Raw genomic sequence first — 15843 nt, 5'->3', positions numbered from 1 at the left:
TTACTGACAGTGTTTCTGCAGGGTATCGAAATCAGTGTTATGAAAGTAATCTCTATTGAAGAAGTGCAGATATATATATATATATATATATGAATAAATATATTGACTATATATATATTACATTACAGATGTTATATACAGTAAATATGCTAAACAGATTAAAATGCAAACTGTCACTTTTCGCAACGCGTTTTCAGTTTAAAATTCTTTAGCTTCTGAGCCAATGGCCAGGTGTGGGTCAGGGGCGGGACCAGTGTGGGTCGGGGGCGGGGCCAGGTGTGGTTCGGGGGCGTGGCCATGTGTGGTTCGGGGGTGGGGCCAGGTGTGGGGCGGGGGCGTGGCCAGGTGTGGGGCGGGGCGAGGTGAATGTATCAGCGACTCTTCGCCCTTTTCCATTCTCATCACTGGGGGTCATGTGGGGGTCATCTGGGGGTCATGTAAAACAACAACAACATTTGTTCGTCAACCCTCCGATATGTTCTTAACATGATCTCTGAAAAAGGGAACACTAATGAACAAAGAAATTGCGTAACAATTGACAATCCCGTGCCCAGACCCGGCTGTGCACCGCGCCTCGACAGTGTTGCTCCATTACAGGAGAAAAAACACAATTAACCGACAGAAAGAGAGAGAAAACGAAAGGATGGCTGGAGTGTGATGGTGCTACTAACAGGTTGGAATATGACGCTTTGTGAATACACTCGACCCCTGTGTACCGTGCGCGTCTGTCTGTTCCCCCTTTCTCCTTTTTTATGTACTGTATATGTTTGAAAAGCAGGGACAATGATGAAAGTATTTTAAACTCATACGGGTATCTCTTCTGATTCAGCACACTCTCTCACTTTAGGTTTTTTTTTTCGATTGTTTTTTGAATTTTCAAAAACAAAACCTTACCTGTTCTTTTTTTTTTCTTTGTAAATGTTATAGCTATAAAAATGTATATTTTTAAAAATTGTGAATCTGTTATATGATGTTCGCTAGAAATAAAGAAAAAAAGCTTTATAGATTTAACTGGAGGAGTGATTTTCTAGCAATATATGTACATAATAATATTCTGGATATTCGTGTGAATATATAACACATTCAAATGACAGCCCATTCAGTATCCATGCACCAAGACTGTGGGACAAAAGAATCTCCGTTTTTATTATGCTAATAATATTTATTTATTTTCACGTTTTGCATAATACATAATGATATTCAGTTCAACATCAGCTGATAATACTACAGGATACATTGTTAGTCTAGTTGCATGATACTACATGAAAACTAGGGATGTTCGATATTGGCTTTTTTACCGATATCCGATATACCGATATTGTCCAACTTTTAATTTCCGATACCGAAACTGAATAATTTCAGGTAATTAACATTACATATCTCTTGTCGTGGAATTAACACAACATTATGCATACTTTTGACAATAAATAAAATAAGAATTTGTTCTTACTTGCTTGCCTGGGTAAATAAAGGTTAAATAAATGTAAAAAAAATAATAAAAAAAAATAATATTTTTTGTTTTGTAAACCGATACCGATAATTTTCGATATTACATTTTAATGCCAATATTGGCCGATAATATCGGTAGGCCGATAATATCGGACATCCCTAATGAAAACGTTTTGATTGTGACGGAAATGGAGAAGGAATTTCACATGTAGTTTTCCCATCCTATATTGGAATTAGCTACACAATATCTACAATACTGCAATAGCAATTGCAACGTGCCTTTATCAAATATACATCTTCACAAGAGACACTGGGGGTCCTGTTAGTTCAGTATAGGCTCTTGGCGTGCGATGATGAGGGCAGGCGAGGTCAAGGAGGAACTACATACACTGTTCCTTCCTGCCCCTGGTGCTGGACTGGTGGCTGGAGGCGTGAGTGGCTCCTCCTCTCCTCTCCTCTCTCTGGGTGTCTCCTCTCCTCTCCTCTCCTCTCCTCTCCTCGCCTCTTCTCTTCTCTCCTCCTCTCCTCTCTCAGGGTGTCTCCTCTCCTCTTCTCATCCTCTGTTACAATTGGGGTAGTGAGGGAAGGCGAGGAGAGCTCAGTTGTGGACAGGAATGGAGGAGGCAGAGACGGCAGGATAACGTGTGTATACATATAGACTTCACTGGAAGACGACACGTTACAAAACGGAACAAATGGCACAGCCGAGCTGGCGCTAATACACGACGAACTGAGGCACGAGAACGAAAAACGGAATACTCAAACTACTTACAACACTTAGTACAAACACAGCAAGGCACGGGAGAGATGACCGGAGGCACGATGGCAAGGGAACACAGTGGTCACTGGGGGTAACATGGAGGGATGACGCCACAACCAGAAGAGAGGAAGACACACACTTAAATACCAAGACTAACGATGATTGACAACAGCTGGCCAGGCCAGTCCAAAACAAACATTTAACCACTAGACAATAAGCAATTATACCAAAACACTAACCAGGGAAACCAATTCACACCAGGGTGGGGAAGTTCAACAACAACACACACACAGTGACATCCCACTAATCATCCCATTAATCAAAGTAAGCATGTGAGTTAACAATGTAATCAATGTCTGCACCAACTGCTGGTGACCACTAGAGGGTGGTATGAGACTGGAGGAAGGTAGGCCTCCAATGTTCCTTCTCCCCCCACAGCCCAAACGAGGGCTGAGTATGGGATCTACAATCCTCCTCCTCTCTCAGGGTGTCTCCTCTCCTCTCCTCTCCTCTCCTCTCTCAGGGTGTCTCCTCTCCTCTCCTCTCCTCTCTCAGGGTGTCTTCTCGTCCTCCTCCTCCCCCTATCCTCTCTCTGGGTGTCTCCTCCTCCTCTCCTCCTCCTCTCTCTGGGTGTCTTCTCGTCCTCCTCCTCCCCCTATCCTCTCTCTGGGTGTCTTCTCCTCCTCTCCTCCTCCTCTCCTCTCCTCCTCTCCTCTCCTCTCTCAGGGTGTCTCCTCCTCTCCTCTCTCTGGGTGTCTCCTCCTCCTCTCCTCCTCCCCCTCTCCTCTCTCTGGGTGTCTTCTCGTCCTCCTCCTCCCTCTCCTCTCTCTGGGTCTCTCCTCCTCCGCCTATCTTCTCCTCCTCCTCTCCTCTCTCTGGGTGTCTCCTCCTCCTCCCCTCCTCCCCCTCTCCTCCTCCTCTCCTCTCTCTGGGTGTCTCCTCCTCCTCTCCTCCTCCCCCTCTCCTCCTCCTCTCCTCTCTCTGGGTGTCTTCTCGTCCTCCTCCTCCCTCTCCTCTCTCTGGGTCTCTCCTCCTCCGCCTATCTTCTCCTCCTCCTCCTCCTCTCCTCTCTCTGGGTGTCTTCTCGTCCTCCTCCTCCCTCTCCTCTCTCTGGGTCTCTCCTCCTCCTCCTCCTCTCCTCTCTCTGGGTCTCTCCTCCTCCGCCTATCTTCTCCTCCTCCTCCTCTCCTCTCTCTGGGTGTCTCCTCCTCCTCTCCTTCTCCCCCTCTCCTCTCTCTGGGTGTCTTCTCCTCCTCCTCCTCCTCTCCTCTCTCTGGGTGTCTCCTCCTCCTCTCATCCTGCAGCAGCTTGACAGCGAACAAGGGCACCACCTGCCCACCAGGACACAAGGGAGGAAGGAGAGAATCAGTAGCCGTGCTTAGGCCTCCCTCTGCTGGTTGAATGATATACCTACACACTAAACAATACTGGCTCAACGTTCATACTGTAGTGTACACAGTCTGGGAAGTAACTCATTAGCAATTACATTTACTCTCTTTAGTGAAATTGAGTAGTTTTTTTTTGTAGTTTTGTGTGTATAGGGCAGAAGGGGGGCTTAAGCCCTCGCCCCTTTGACCCAAGTGCAATGTATTTTTAAAATGTTGTCAAATATGAATATAACATAGTTACAGATTCAAGCATTCTGCGCTCTCCATGGTATTTACATTTACATTTAGTCATTTAGCTGAACTTTCTTATCCAAAGTGACTTACATGTTCTGTGCAACAAATCAGCAGGAAGCGTACAACTCTGGCAGCTAAGGGTAAGTAAGATTGTTCATTCAGAATGACCTCCTAGACCCTAATCAGTCAGGCTTCAGGACTGGTCACTCCACAGAGACAGCCCTCATTGCGGTCACAGAGGCACTTCACTTAGCAAAAGCGAAAGGCCTCTCCTCTGTCCTGATTCTCCTAGATCTATCTGCAGCCTTCGACACAGTCAACCACCAGATCCTCCTTGCGGCCCTCGCAGGAATGGGAGTGGCTGGCTCTGCGCTGACATGGCTGTCATCATACCTCAATGACCGCTCCTACCAAGTGTCATGGAGAGGGACCCTGTCGGCCACCCGCCCCCTGCGGACGGGTGTCCCCCAGGGCTCGGTTTTAGGACCCCTTCTCTTCTCCCTCTACACTAAATCACTGGGTAACATTATCACGTCTCATGGCTTCTCCTACCATTGTTATGCCGACGATACTCAACTCTTCCTCTCCTTCCCTCCCTCAGATATCCACGTCTCTGAGCGGATCTCGGCCTGTCTGTCCGACATCTCAGCCTGGATGACGTCCAACCACCTCAAACTGAACCTAAGCAAAACAGAATTGCTCCACCTGCCGGCCAAATCCTCCCCCCTAACCGACCTTTCAATCACAGTCGAGAATACAGCTGTGACTGCGTCCCCGACCGCCAAGAACCTTGGTGTTGTCCTCGACGACCAGTTGAACTTCTCTGCTCACATCGCAGCGACGACCAGAACCTGCCGATTCCTCCTGAGCAACGTCAGAAGGATACGCCCCTTCCTGACAAAAGAAGCCACCCAACTCCTCGTCCAATCAACAGTCATCTCCCGCCTCGACTACTGCAATGCACTGCTCGCTGGCCTCCCGGCCACTGCCACTAAGCCTCTTCAACTCATTCAGAACGCAGCGGCCCGCCTGATCTCAAACCTACCGAAGTCGGCCCATGTCACCCCACTTCTTAGGGACCTGCACTGGCTCCCCATTGCTGCACGAATCCGCTTCAAGGCCCTCGACCTAGCATACCGTGTGGCAAAGGGAACCGCTCCCGCCTACCTCCGGTCAATGGTCTCTAACTACACACCCTCAAGACCCCTACGCTCTGCATCTTCTGGCCGCCTCAGACCTACTCCTATCCAAGCTCCGGGAGGGTCATCAAAGAGAAGTCGCCTATTCTCAGTCCTTGCCCCACAATGGTGGAATGAACTACCCACCCCAGTTAGGACAGCCGAATCACGTCCAATCTTTCGCCGTCGACTAAAGACGCACTTCTTCAACCATTATCTGAATTAAAAAAAAAAAAAAAAAAACAATAAAAAAATCTAACCCTAACTAACCGTACTGTCATGCACTTGTCCTAATAAACTAACCTACACTGTAGCACTCAACACTTTGATGAACATTGTTGCTCAGCTGATAGAGTTGTGCCCTTCCTGATGGCTTGTCGTACAGAACTTGTAAGTCGCTTTGGATAAAAGCGTCAGCTAAATGACTAAATGTAAATGTAAATGATGATTGATTTGATTGATTTGAAAGGGACAGATACAAATACATAGATAATGCCTGTATCGTAGTGTTTGTAGCCAAAGCTCATTTTAAACACCCGTTCATCAAACAGTGTCGAACTTGAGTGCTACAGTCTTGAGTGCATAGTAGTAAAGACAGATTAGCATAGTAGTTAGTAATATAGACAAGGAAGATGACTTAGTAGCTAAGTGCTACTAAGTAACAAAGTAGTAAAGTGCATAATAGTAAAAGTAAAGTAGTAAAAGGGGGTGACAGTGGCTCAGGAGGTAGAGCAGCCGTCTGGTACCCAGTTCAATTCCCGCTCTGTTATGGTTTGTAACCGACCCCAATCGCACAACACAAGACAGGTATGATGGTTTGCCAAGAAACAGATATTTATTTAGAACAGGGAAAAAGGGCACTGTCCCTTTAAGGGAGAAAACACAAAACACTGGAATAACACAAGAGGGGAAGGTAAAGTGCCTATAAGAGGCGGGCAGGAAAAGGGAACACTATGGGAAGGTAAAGGGAACGCCTAAGGGAAGGTTAAGGGAAAGCCTTGGGAAGGTTAAGGGAACGCCTTGGGAAGGTTAAGGGAACGCCTTGGGAAGGTTAAGGGAACGCCTTGGGACAGAGGACTAGGGACTAGGAGAGCTAGGGATAGAGGACTAGGGACTAGGAGAACAAGGGATAGAGGGACAGGTACTGGGGAACATAGGGAACAGGTTCTGGGGAACAGAGGGCCAGGTTCTGGAGACAGAGGGAACAGAGGCCCGCGGAGGCGGGCTGGGGAAAGGGAGGAACTGGGGACAGAGGACCGCGGAGGCGGGCTGGGGACAAGGAGGAACTGGGGACTGGTGGGAAAAACATCTGGGCCGCTCTGCAGAACAGAGGAGAGGGTTAATATTCAAAGGGAAAAAACAGAGCAGATGCAGAACAGTCCAAATAACAAAGTAACAAAGTAAATACTATCTTCGTGTGAACAAACACACAGTGGGAGATGGAATGTCCAAAATAATATCCACGAGAGAACAAAACAGAGTGGGAGATGAAATGTCCAACTAATAACTAAGTGAGAACTAAAGGAGGCGATACGCTGGGGAACAGCAGCGGGACGAGGGCAAGGGGCATTACGCTGAGTGAGTGACATCACAATCAAAACTCACCCAGGCGTATGCGTAAAGGTACAGGGACAGCAGCGGGAACGGGGGCAAGGGCACTACGCTGAGTGAGTGACATCACAATCAAAACTCACCCAGGCGTATGCGTAAAGGTACAGGGACAGCAGCGGGAACGGGGGCAAGGGCACTACGCTGAGTGAGTGACATCACAATCAAAACTCACCCAGGCGTATGCGTAAAGGTACAGGGACAGCAACGGGAACGGGGGCAAGGGCACTACGCTGAGTGAGTGACATCACAATCAAAACTCACCCAGGCGTATGCGTAAAGGTACAGGGACAGCAACGGGGCGAGGGCATCGCCACCGGGTGGCTGGCTGTCCGAGCCGAGGGACAGAGTGCTGGAACAGTGGCGGGCGGCGAGGGTGTCGTCCACCGGGTAGCCGCTGTCGGAGCCGAGGAACAGAGTGCGCGCCACACCTTGGTGTGCGCGTCGGAACAGAGAGCTGGAACAGTGGCGGGGGCGAGGGTGTCGTCCACCGGGTAGCCGCTGTCGGAGCCGAGGAACAGAGTGCGCGCCACACCTTGGTGTGCGCGTCGGAACAGTGGCGGTGGCGAGGGCGTCGTCCACCGGGTAGCCGCTGTCGGAGCCGAGGAACAGAGTGCGCGCCACACCTTGGTGTGCGCGTCGGAACAGTGGCGGTGGCGAGGGCGTCGTCCACCGGGTAGCCGCTGTCGGAGCCGAGGAACAGAGTGCGCGCCACACCTTGGTGTGCGCGTCGGAACAGTGGCGGTGGCGAGGGCGTCGTCCACCGGGTAGCCGCTGTCGGAGCCGAGGAACAGAGTGCGCGCCACACCTTGGTGTGCGCGTCGGAACAGAGAGACGCCTCGGGGTGCGTCTGCGAGGAGGAGTGTGCCAAGCACGAAGGTCTGGAAGATGCGCGTCGGCGCACTGAGGTCTGGAGAGCGTGCCAAGCTCGAAGGTCTGGAAGATGCGCGTCTGTGCGCTGGTACGGAGGAACGTGCCAAGCTCGAAGGTCTGGAAGATGCGCGTCAGTGCGCTGGTACGGAGGAGCGTGCCAAGCTCGAAGGTCTGGAAGATGCGCGTCAGTGCGCTGGTACGGAGGAGCGTGCCAAGCTCGAAGGTCTGGAAGATGCGCGTCTGTGCGCTGGTACGGAGGAGCGTGCCAAGCTCGAAGGTCTGAAGTGGAACACTGGAATACCTCCCGTAGAGGATTAGAGAGCGCAGTACAGTGTCTCCCTCCAGGCAAACGGCGACAGGTGGCCAAGGCCCTTGAAGATGCGCGTTGCGCGCTGGTGACTGGAGAGCGTGCCAAGCTCGAGGGTCCGGGAGATGCGCGTTGGTCTAGATGTGCGTCAGGACGAACAGCTGCGCTGGGGTCTGCAGTGGAGCGCTGGGGTGCCTCCCGTGGAAGTTACAGGGAGCGCAGAACAGTCTCCTCCACAGGCTACGGCGACAGCAGACGAAGGCTGGAGCAAACATCTCAAGGCTGGAGAGATCCATCTTACAGCATTGGTAGACCAGAGGATCTCCCGAAAGAGTCTAGATGTTAGAGAATATGACTCAGCATGAATACAACACGACCCCACGCCAAAACGAGGGGAAGCGCCCTGGTATTTAAAGCCCACAGGGGGACTAATTAGCCTGCCACCACAGGTGCGAGAGATAATAGAATATCAAACAGGTGTGGCCACTAAGGGTAAGGAACGAGAGGGTGGGGGCTAGAGAGAGTGAGTAGGGAATTCCTAACAGTAGGCTTAAAGAAGACAGAGAATAGGGAATTCCTAACAGTAGGCTTAAAGAAGACAGAGAAAAGGTAGTGAGCAGCGGGCAAAACCTCACACGCTCCTCCCAGGCAGCGTGTAAAAGTGTCCTTGAGCAAGACCCTTAACCCCTAAGTGCTCCCGATAAGCAGGTTGGCACCTTGCATGGTCTCCGCCGTCGGTGAACCGGTAAAATGTGAGGACCAGAATTGTAAAGCGCTTTGAATAAATGCACCATTTACCATTTAAAAGTCGAAGGTTAGTAGTTTTTGTTTTTGTTTTTAAAGGGGCTATGTATTGCTATTCCTAGCACTATTTGGGCAACTTTACACAATTCCTGTTGGTCTATTGAAGACATTTGTAAGGTTTTTTTCAAAAAAAATGCATTGTTTTATATTTCTAATCAAGTACTCAAAACCATCATTTTTCAGCCTCAAGAAATCAGGCTGTTATGGCCTGGCTCCGCCCATAAGCACTTTGAGTGACAGTGCCACACAGTCTGCACTGGTAGAGGGAGGGAGGGAGGGGGGGAAGAGAGAGAGAGAGAGAGAGAGAGAGAGAGAGAGAGAGAGAGAGAGAGAGGGAGGGGGTGGGAGAGAGAGAGAGAGAGAGAGAAAAAAAAGACAGTCCGCCGGCAGCTTGTGGTTTTTTTTTTCTTTCTTTCAATCTCCCGTTTGCGTGTGTGGCGCGCTGCAGGTCCCCCCCCCCCCCCCCCCAAGTGCTCTCTATCTCTCTCCCTCTCTCTTCCTTTCTCTCCCTCTCGAGTATGAGGAAATGGTTTTTTTTTCTTTCAATCTCCCGTTTGCGTGTGTGGCGCGCTGCAGGTCCCCCCCCCCCCCCCCCCCAAGTGCTCTCTATCTCTCTCCCTCTCTCTTCCTTTCTCTCCCTCTCAAGTATGAGGAAATGGTTTTTTTTTTTTTTTTTTTATCTCCCGTTTGCGTGTGTGGCGCGCTGCAGGTCCCCCCCCCAAGTGCTCTCTATCTCTCTCCCTCTCTCTTCCTTTCTCTCCCTCTCGAGTATGAGGAAATGGTTTCGCTGTGTACAGCCAGTCTAGGTAGAATGGGGGCGGGCATTAGCTCCAACCACAGAGCCAATCGCATCACTGTGCGCTACCCAGCGGCCATATGACGCGTATTCTCCACTTGCACAACCTGAAAGTAGGCACTTCCGGCTGACTTCCGGTTGCCAATGGTACTTCCTGTCCCATCCAAATACATTGGTTTTAGCTACTTTTCTCCCCTTATTTAAACAACTTTGTCGTCACAGAGAGGCAATGAAACGTTTGTATTATTATAGTATAGAATGTATTTAATAAGCAAACGTTTGTCAGCAGGGTTTTTGGGCTGTATTTCATGTAAAAACGTTCACTGTTAGTTTACTTGCTCACGCTAATTAAGGCTATTGCTGGCTAACAGAAGCTAGCGCAAGAAACGACGCCGCAAAGTATTGTTTATAGTGCATTTCTTGCCACCTTATAGCATTTGTACATTTGTATGACAGTCTATAATGCTCCCGTGAGGTTTTTCCGGACGTTTTGGTAATGATTTTCACTATAAAATAATATTTCTAAATGACAGGAAGTTGATGAAAACTGTCCGGAATAGCTTTGAGCTAACTATCTTTGCCGATCAGTGAAGAGCGCTATATAAATCCAAGTCATTATTATTATTATTATTATCTACTAAATCCTAATGAAACAAGTCACTGACCCAGAGCGCTTCACAGAGTACATTATTCGTTCATACACAGTCATACCGGTGGTGGTAAGCTACAATTGCAGCCAGAGCTGCCCTGAGGCAGACTCACGGAAGCGTGGCGAATAATCATTGCCTACGGCCCCTACGGCCACCACCAACATTCATTCACATGCATACGAGGCAAGTAGGTTAAGTGTCTTGCCCAAGGACACAACAGCAGTGGGATGGACATGGGCTTGAGCGGGATTCGAACCACCAACCCTTTGATCATTGGACGACCCGCTCTACCCGTGAGCCACGCCGCCCCACAAGACTGTACTTATACTGTACGTAGGGCAGAGCATATATATAGTATCTACTAAATCCTAATGAAACAAGTAATTAGAATAATATAAGCCTATACTGTTAATTCATTAGACATGTAGGCTATACTGGCGCACACAAGACTTATGGAATATTAATGCAGTCTATTTCCACACGATTAGCTTTAGTTCTTATTTATTTATTTATCCACTGTCATTTCAGTGTTGGTGTATAGGCTATAGTGTATTTCAATATAAGTTTAATTGATTAATGATATATTTGAAGGAATGCAGGTTTATAGCTATATCAAACAAAGGTCTGTCCCATTGTATACCAATCAATGGGATATATTGCATGCTGACCTGCATTCTTTCAAATGTATAATTAATCATTAAAACAGATATGTAACAAATAAGAAATACAAATTCCACAGAAGGCATTAAATAATTATTATTTTCAATGATTTCACAATAATTGCATAATGTGTTTGAATATCTGAGTAATTAAAGTAATTATACATTTGTCCAAAATAGCTGGTTCAGATATGGTTAATCCAGCTGCCCTGTGATCAGATGAATCCATATTATTTATTATTCCGACATCAAATGCATAATTTCTTATCGTACAAATATTGTCATATTTATTTTAATTATGAGTAATTAATTCCAAGGAGGCCTGTAGCGTTGACATGAAGGAATCACTATGAGAACACAGTCTGTCAAGTTAATACAATTTTCAATTAGTCTATCAATCATAAGTGTACTCTTCAGCACTCTTAAATCTGCTCTCAGCCACGCTCAAATCTGATCTCAGGAAAATTTGGGGAATCGCGCTACTAGCGCTAATATGTCTTAAATGGGCAGAAATCTGCCTAAGAGGAAATTTTTTGTCGTAAATCTGTTCAGGAATGAGACCCACTGGTATCGAATCCGGCTGTCAGCAGTCCCTCCGGCTTGGGCGGTCGTCATACTGACACAATTGGCAGTGTTAGCGGGTGGGAAGCCGGTGGGTGGTATTCTGGTTGTTGTAAACAGCGACTCCTACAGGTCGGTCAGGGCGCCTGGCACAGCGAGGGAAGGAACTGGGTAAAGTAGTGTGATCCTCCCATGCGTTACACTTCCCCAGTAAGAGTCCTCGCTGTCAGGTGAAAAGAGGCTGCTGGCTGTCTCCTATGTTCCTCCTCCTCGGAAGCATCTGATAGACTTCAGGACTCCCTAGACCGACCAGTGGGGGGCACATGCGCGCAATGACCAGGAAGGGGAGGGGGGAATTGGCATAACGACTAAATTGGGATGGGAGAAAAATACAGAAAAATAGGAGGAGAAAAAGTGGATACAAAAAGAAAGTGTGGTGGGAAGTTCCTTCCACCATTGTGGAGCGATGACCGAGAATAGGGCAGCGGTGGCCTGAAGGTTAGAGAAGCGGGTTTGTGACCGGAAGGTCGCCGGTTAAATCCCCGGACCGGCAGGAAAGATCTGGGCTGGGGAAGTGAATTAATAACTCTCTCCCATACCAGGGGCGAAAATATGATATCAACTTTGGGGGGGACAATTACATTACATTTTCTCAAGAGCAATTCCTGGGGGGGACACCAAAAGTAGTGCTGTAACACATAGCCTACGTTGTAATATGTTAAATGTATATTGAGGAACAGAGTTATTTTGTATGTTAGAAGAGCCTTTTAAGTTTAAGTGAAGCACTTTGATATATGTTATGTTTAAGTCAAGCACTTTGATATGTTATGTTGACTGTTTAAACAAATCGTGGTTCAGTCACCAGTTTAAGTTTGAGAGTGGCAACAATCCATGGCATTGTCCAATTATGTTAAAATAAATGTTAAGAATGTATTCTTAACACTTTAATCGCCGAAAACGCTGGAACTCGTCTTTCCCCGCCATGCTCATTCTGCCGAAGACGCCGTACTCGCGATCGTTAGCCGGACTCCATCTCGACACACTGGATAATCAATCGCTCGCCCTAACTCAATAAACAACGTTATTTGGACGTATATAGTATTATACAACCTGGAAATGGTTCATCTAGATCAACATCCCATAATCGAAAACTGTCTACTCCAAGCTGATCGTCCAACGGCGCGAGGAAGATACGGTAAGATCCAGCGTTATTTTCCAACGTGTTCTTTACTAACTGCTCTGATGACCATATGACCCACACTAGATGAATGATATAACGTTGCCCACGGAATTATAAACGACCCCCCGCCCATCCGGTCAACATCAGATGATACGTAGTAACTTCTAGAAGTACCTCCAGTTGAAATTTTTTATCTGGCACCGATCGCTACCAAACTGTATTTGATCATCAATATAATGCATTTGGGGCTATAAATCAAGTTCTGGAGAAAGCTGCAGAAAACGATAAAAACATACTTATACTTTAGACCATATTTTAGTATGAATATGTGAATGAAAAAGTATAACGTTGCTACACCCTGAACAATAGATATAGGACATTGAATGGGCCATAATAATGTCAATTTAGCAATAGAATTTAAAAAGTTATAGCCCTGCAAAGAAGGGGAACTTCTCCATAGACAAATAGAGCTGGCTAGGGATGGTAAATTATGAATTTAACCATGGCGATCAAAGTGTTAATTGCTTGCTTGGGTAAATAAAGGTTAAAAAAAGAAATATGTCCATATTTTACAAGTCTAAAAAATAGCGAACATTTCATAATGTTGCCAAACAAAAACTCAACAAACTTACCTGAGACTCCCTGTCTCTGCCAGTCTGTTCCTGCCTACTGTATCTGTCCCCAGCTCTGCAGTCAGTGTCTGTGTACCATTTATTGCCTGCTCTGCCTAATGACATCATTATCAAATGATTTTAGCATTTCACCTCTTTCGTATGAACATTTTTCAACCTCTGTAGTCTAAGTCTTTGAGATATTAGGCTACTATGGTTATTACTTTGCGTTTTGGTGTACTGAAATAGGCTCTGATGTCTGTCTTTTTTCTGCCATGTTCTACCGGACTGGCTGGCTAGACACACACACACACACAGTGTGCAGGTTATTTACAGTAGGAGATGGGCTTCTATCATAGAAGTAAAGACATGTCTAACATATCCTTTGTTTGAACAACTTACTGGAAAGGTCTGCCGCGGTGATATTTACACAGCACTATTTACTATAGATATTTACTTGCATCATGCGCCACTGACTGACTGCGTGCTGGGGGTGGGACTCAGGAGGCAGTTGATCAAACCATTGTGAAGGAAATGCGAGGGGGGTCGCAATCTTTGGAAACTTAAAAACTCGCTATTAAGTGTCTATAATCAGCACAAGTTCTTTCATTGCGTATTATTTATTCTATTGAATTACATAGTTATGTTTACAGTGATATATTGGGGGGGGACATATCATATTTTTCTCAGGATGGGGGGGGACATGTCCCCCCTGTCCCCCGTGGGATTTCCACGCCTGTCCCATACGCGTGTTGCTTATTAACAGCGGAGGAGTGCAAGAATGTGACAATGTGACCATGTGACCGCGGCAGCGCGAGAGAGCGGCAGTGCGTAAATAGGCTGTCTATTGCCATTCTCTAAGACAAACGCTAACCTTAACCAGCTCCTTAACAGCGCCTAAACTTAACCCTTCTAACCTTAACCAACTCCGAAACAATGCCCAACCTTAACCTTAACCTTAACCATGCCTAACCTTAACCTTAACCATAGAAAGAATATTGCCATTCTCTAAGACAAACTCTAACCTTAACCAGCTCCTTAACAGCGCCTAAACTTAACCCTTCTAACCTTAACCAACTCCGAAACAATGCCTAACCTTAACCTTAACCTTAACCATGCCTAACCTTAACCGGCGAAAGAATACACGTTAAAAAAAAAAAAAAAAAAAAAACGATGGGATTCGAACTTGTCACCAACGGACCGCAGGACCGCAGGACTGCAGCGCTGCCAGGTGAGCTAAGCTTCTAATGAAAATCATTGCGGATTACGGCTACATAATGCCGCAAGCTCTGCCGCAAGCTCTGCCGCTCAACTCCGCGGCTGCCGCGCCTGCCGCGGGGCGTGTCGCAGCCAATCAGGGAAAACGCGGAAGCACTCGGCAGCACTCCTCCGCTGTTAATAAGCAATAAGCGTCCCATACCCTTAACACCAACCGCTGAAGCGCCCTTGAGTAACCCCCAACTGCTCCAGTGGAGTTGCTCAGTGGCCAACGGTGTCAGACTGTGGTTGTACTGGGCAGCTCCCAGGTGTGAATGGAACTGTGTGCATGTGAAGCAGGGCGTAGCTGAAAAAGAGCATCCGTGCTCAGCGAACCTACCCTGGGTAAATAAAGGTTAAAAAAAAAATTACAATAATAAAAATATATAGAAAATAGGCGGCTACCTACCTGTACTATAACCAGCTTCTTTGTTTTAGATATGTTGGGGTCTGGAAATTCTTCCCCAAAGCAGAGTTCAATCTCATAGCAAGGGGCAGGTCCGTCTCCCTGGAGATAGTGGTGGAGCTCTGTGTGGACATGAGAAGAAGGACAATGACTGGAAAGATTCATAAACCGTCACTAATCCTCCAAAGAGGTAGAAGCCATGCCTCATCACACCAAGCGCTACTAACCGACATACATACAGTACAGTGCTTCTAGCCCAGGGGTTCTCAAATTTTTTTATACCACAACCCCATTTTATTTAGGATTTATTTTGGCGACCCCACACTTAACCTGTTAAGCCGTAAGGTCCCCCAATTGGGGGACCCTGCTTTTCTTTATCATAAATCGATCAATAGAGACCGTATTAGATCCCCAATTATCATATCATGGGGTATCATTGGCAAGCCATCGCCAAATGATTGACGGAGCTAGAGCCCCGGGAGTCGGGGGTGGTAATGTGTACTTTTGCGTACTTTGGCGCACGCCTCACATATCGGCATGTAACCCAAGAACCACTGAACGGATTTTGTCACCTGAAAGGGCAATCGACAGGCAACAAATAGGGCTTTAATTCGATCTATATATTGTATTAAAAGAAATGCACACCCGAGCCGCTAGAGGTTGGCAAAGTGGCATCGCGAATCGTCCTCATGATGTTGGATGTTAACACATTCTGCGCCAAAAACGAGTTTACTCGTTATTGGCCGCCAATCGTTGAGCGCCAACAACGAGTTAACTCGTTTTTATGATCGTTGTTTCCTTTATTCGCTATTGGCATTCATAATTCATCCAGCAAGGCTCCGGGAGCCAGCTGTACTGTCTGATATTGCAACGCCTCAATACCGCCGCCTGGTGGATTTCGGGCGAGTTGCACTCCACTCTAAACCGGATGTGGCGCTCTGTGCATCGGGGAACATTTTCCGGCAGAGCTATCTTGTTACGTGGATCCAGACAAACACCTCGAGTGCATTGGCTCGCTTTCGAGACGCAATAATCAATAATTATGCTTTCTGCGTTTATTGCATCGTACAAACGGAAAATGGATCTAGCAGATCGAAATCAAATAATTGGAATTTTTTATCT

The 15843-nt window shown here is 47.1% G+C and overlaps 1 protein-coding gene across 1 annotated transcript in view; it reads right to left on the bottom strand.

Annotated features, from left to right (window-relative positions):
- Positions 1-238: 238 nt before the first annotated feature.
- Positions 239-15843, bottom strand: part of irf10 (interferon regulatory factor 10) — a gene marked incomplete at its 3' end in the record, with an annotated part of 52264 nt that continues 36659 nt past the window's right edge. Inside the window, exons 7-9 of the mRNA XM_084333620.1 lie at positions 14725-14843; positions 3374-3540; positions 239-404 (exon numbers count right to left, since the gene is read on the bottom strand). Of these exons, the coding sequence (XP_084189746.1) occupies positions 239-404; positions 3374-3540; positions 14725-14843 (452 nt within the window). The remainder of the gene's footprint in view (positions 405-3373; positions 3541-14724; positions 14844-15843) is intronic.

This window comes from Notolepis coatsorum, assembly GCF_963971535.1.
Source record: "Notolepis coatsorum genome assembly, chromosome: 17".
Classification (NCBI taxonomy): Eukaryota; Metazoa; Chordata; class Actinopteri; order Aulopiformes; family Paralepididae; genus Notolepis; species Notolepis coatsorum.
Note: the sequence above shows the minus strand (reverse complement) of the source record. Positions and strands in the feature narration are given on the sequence as shown.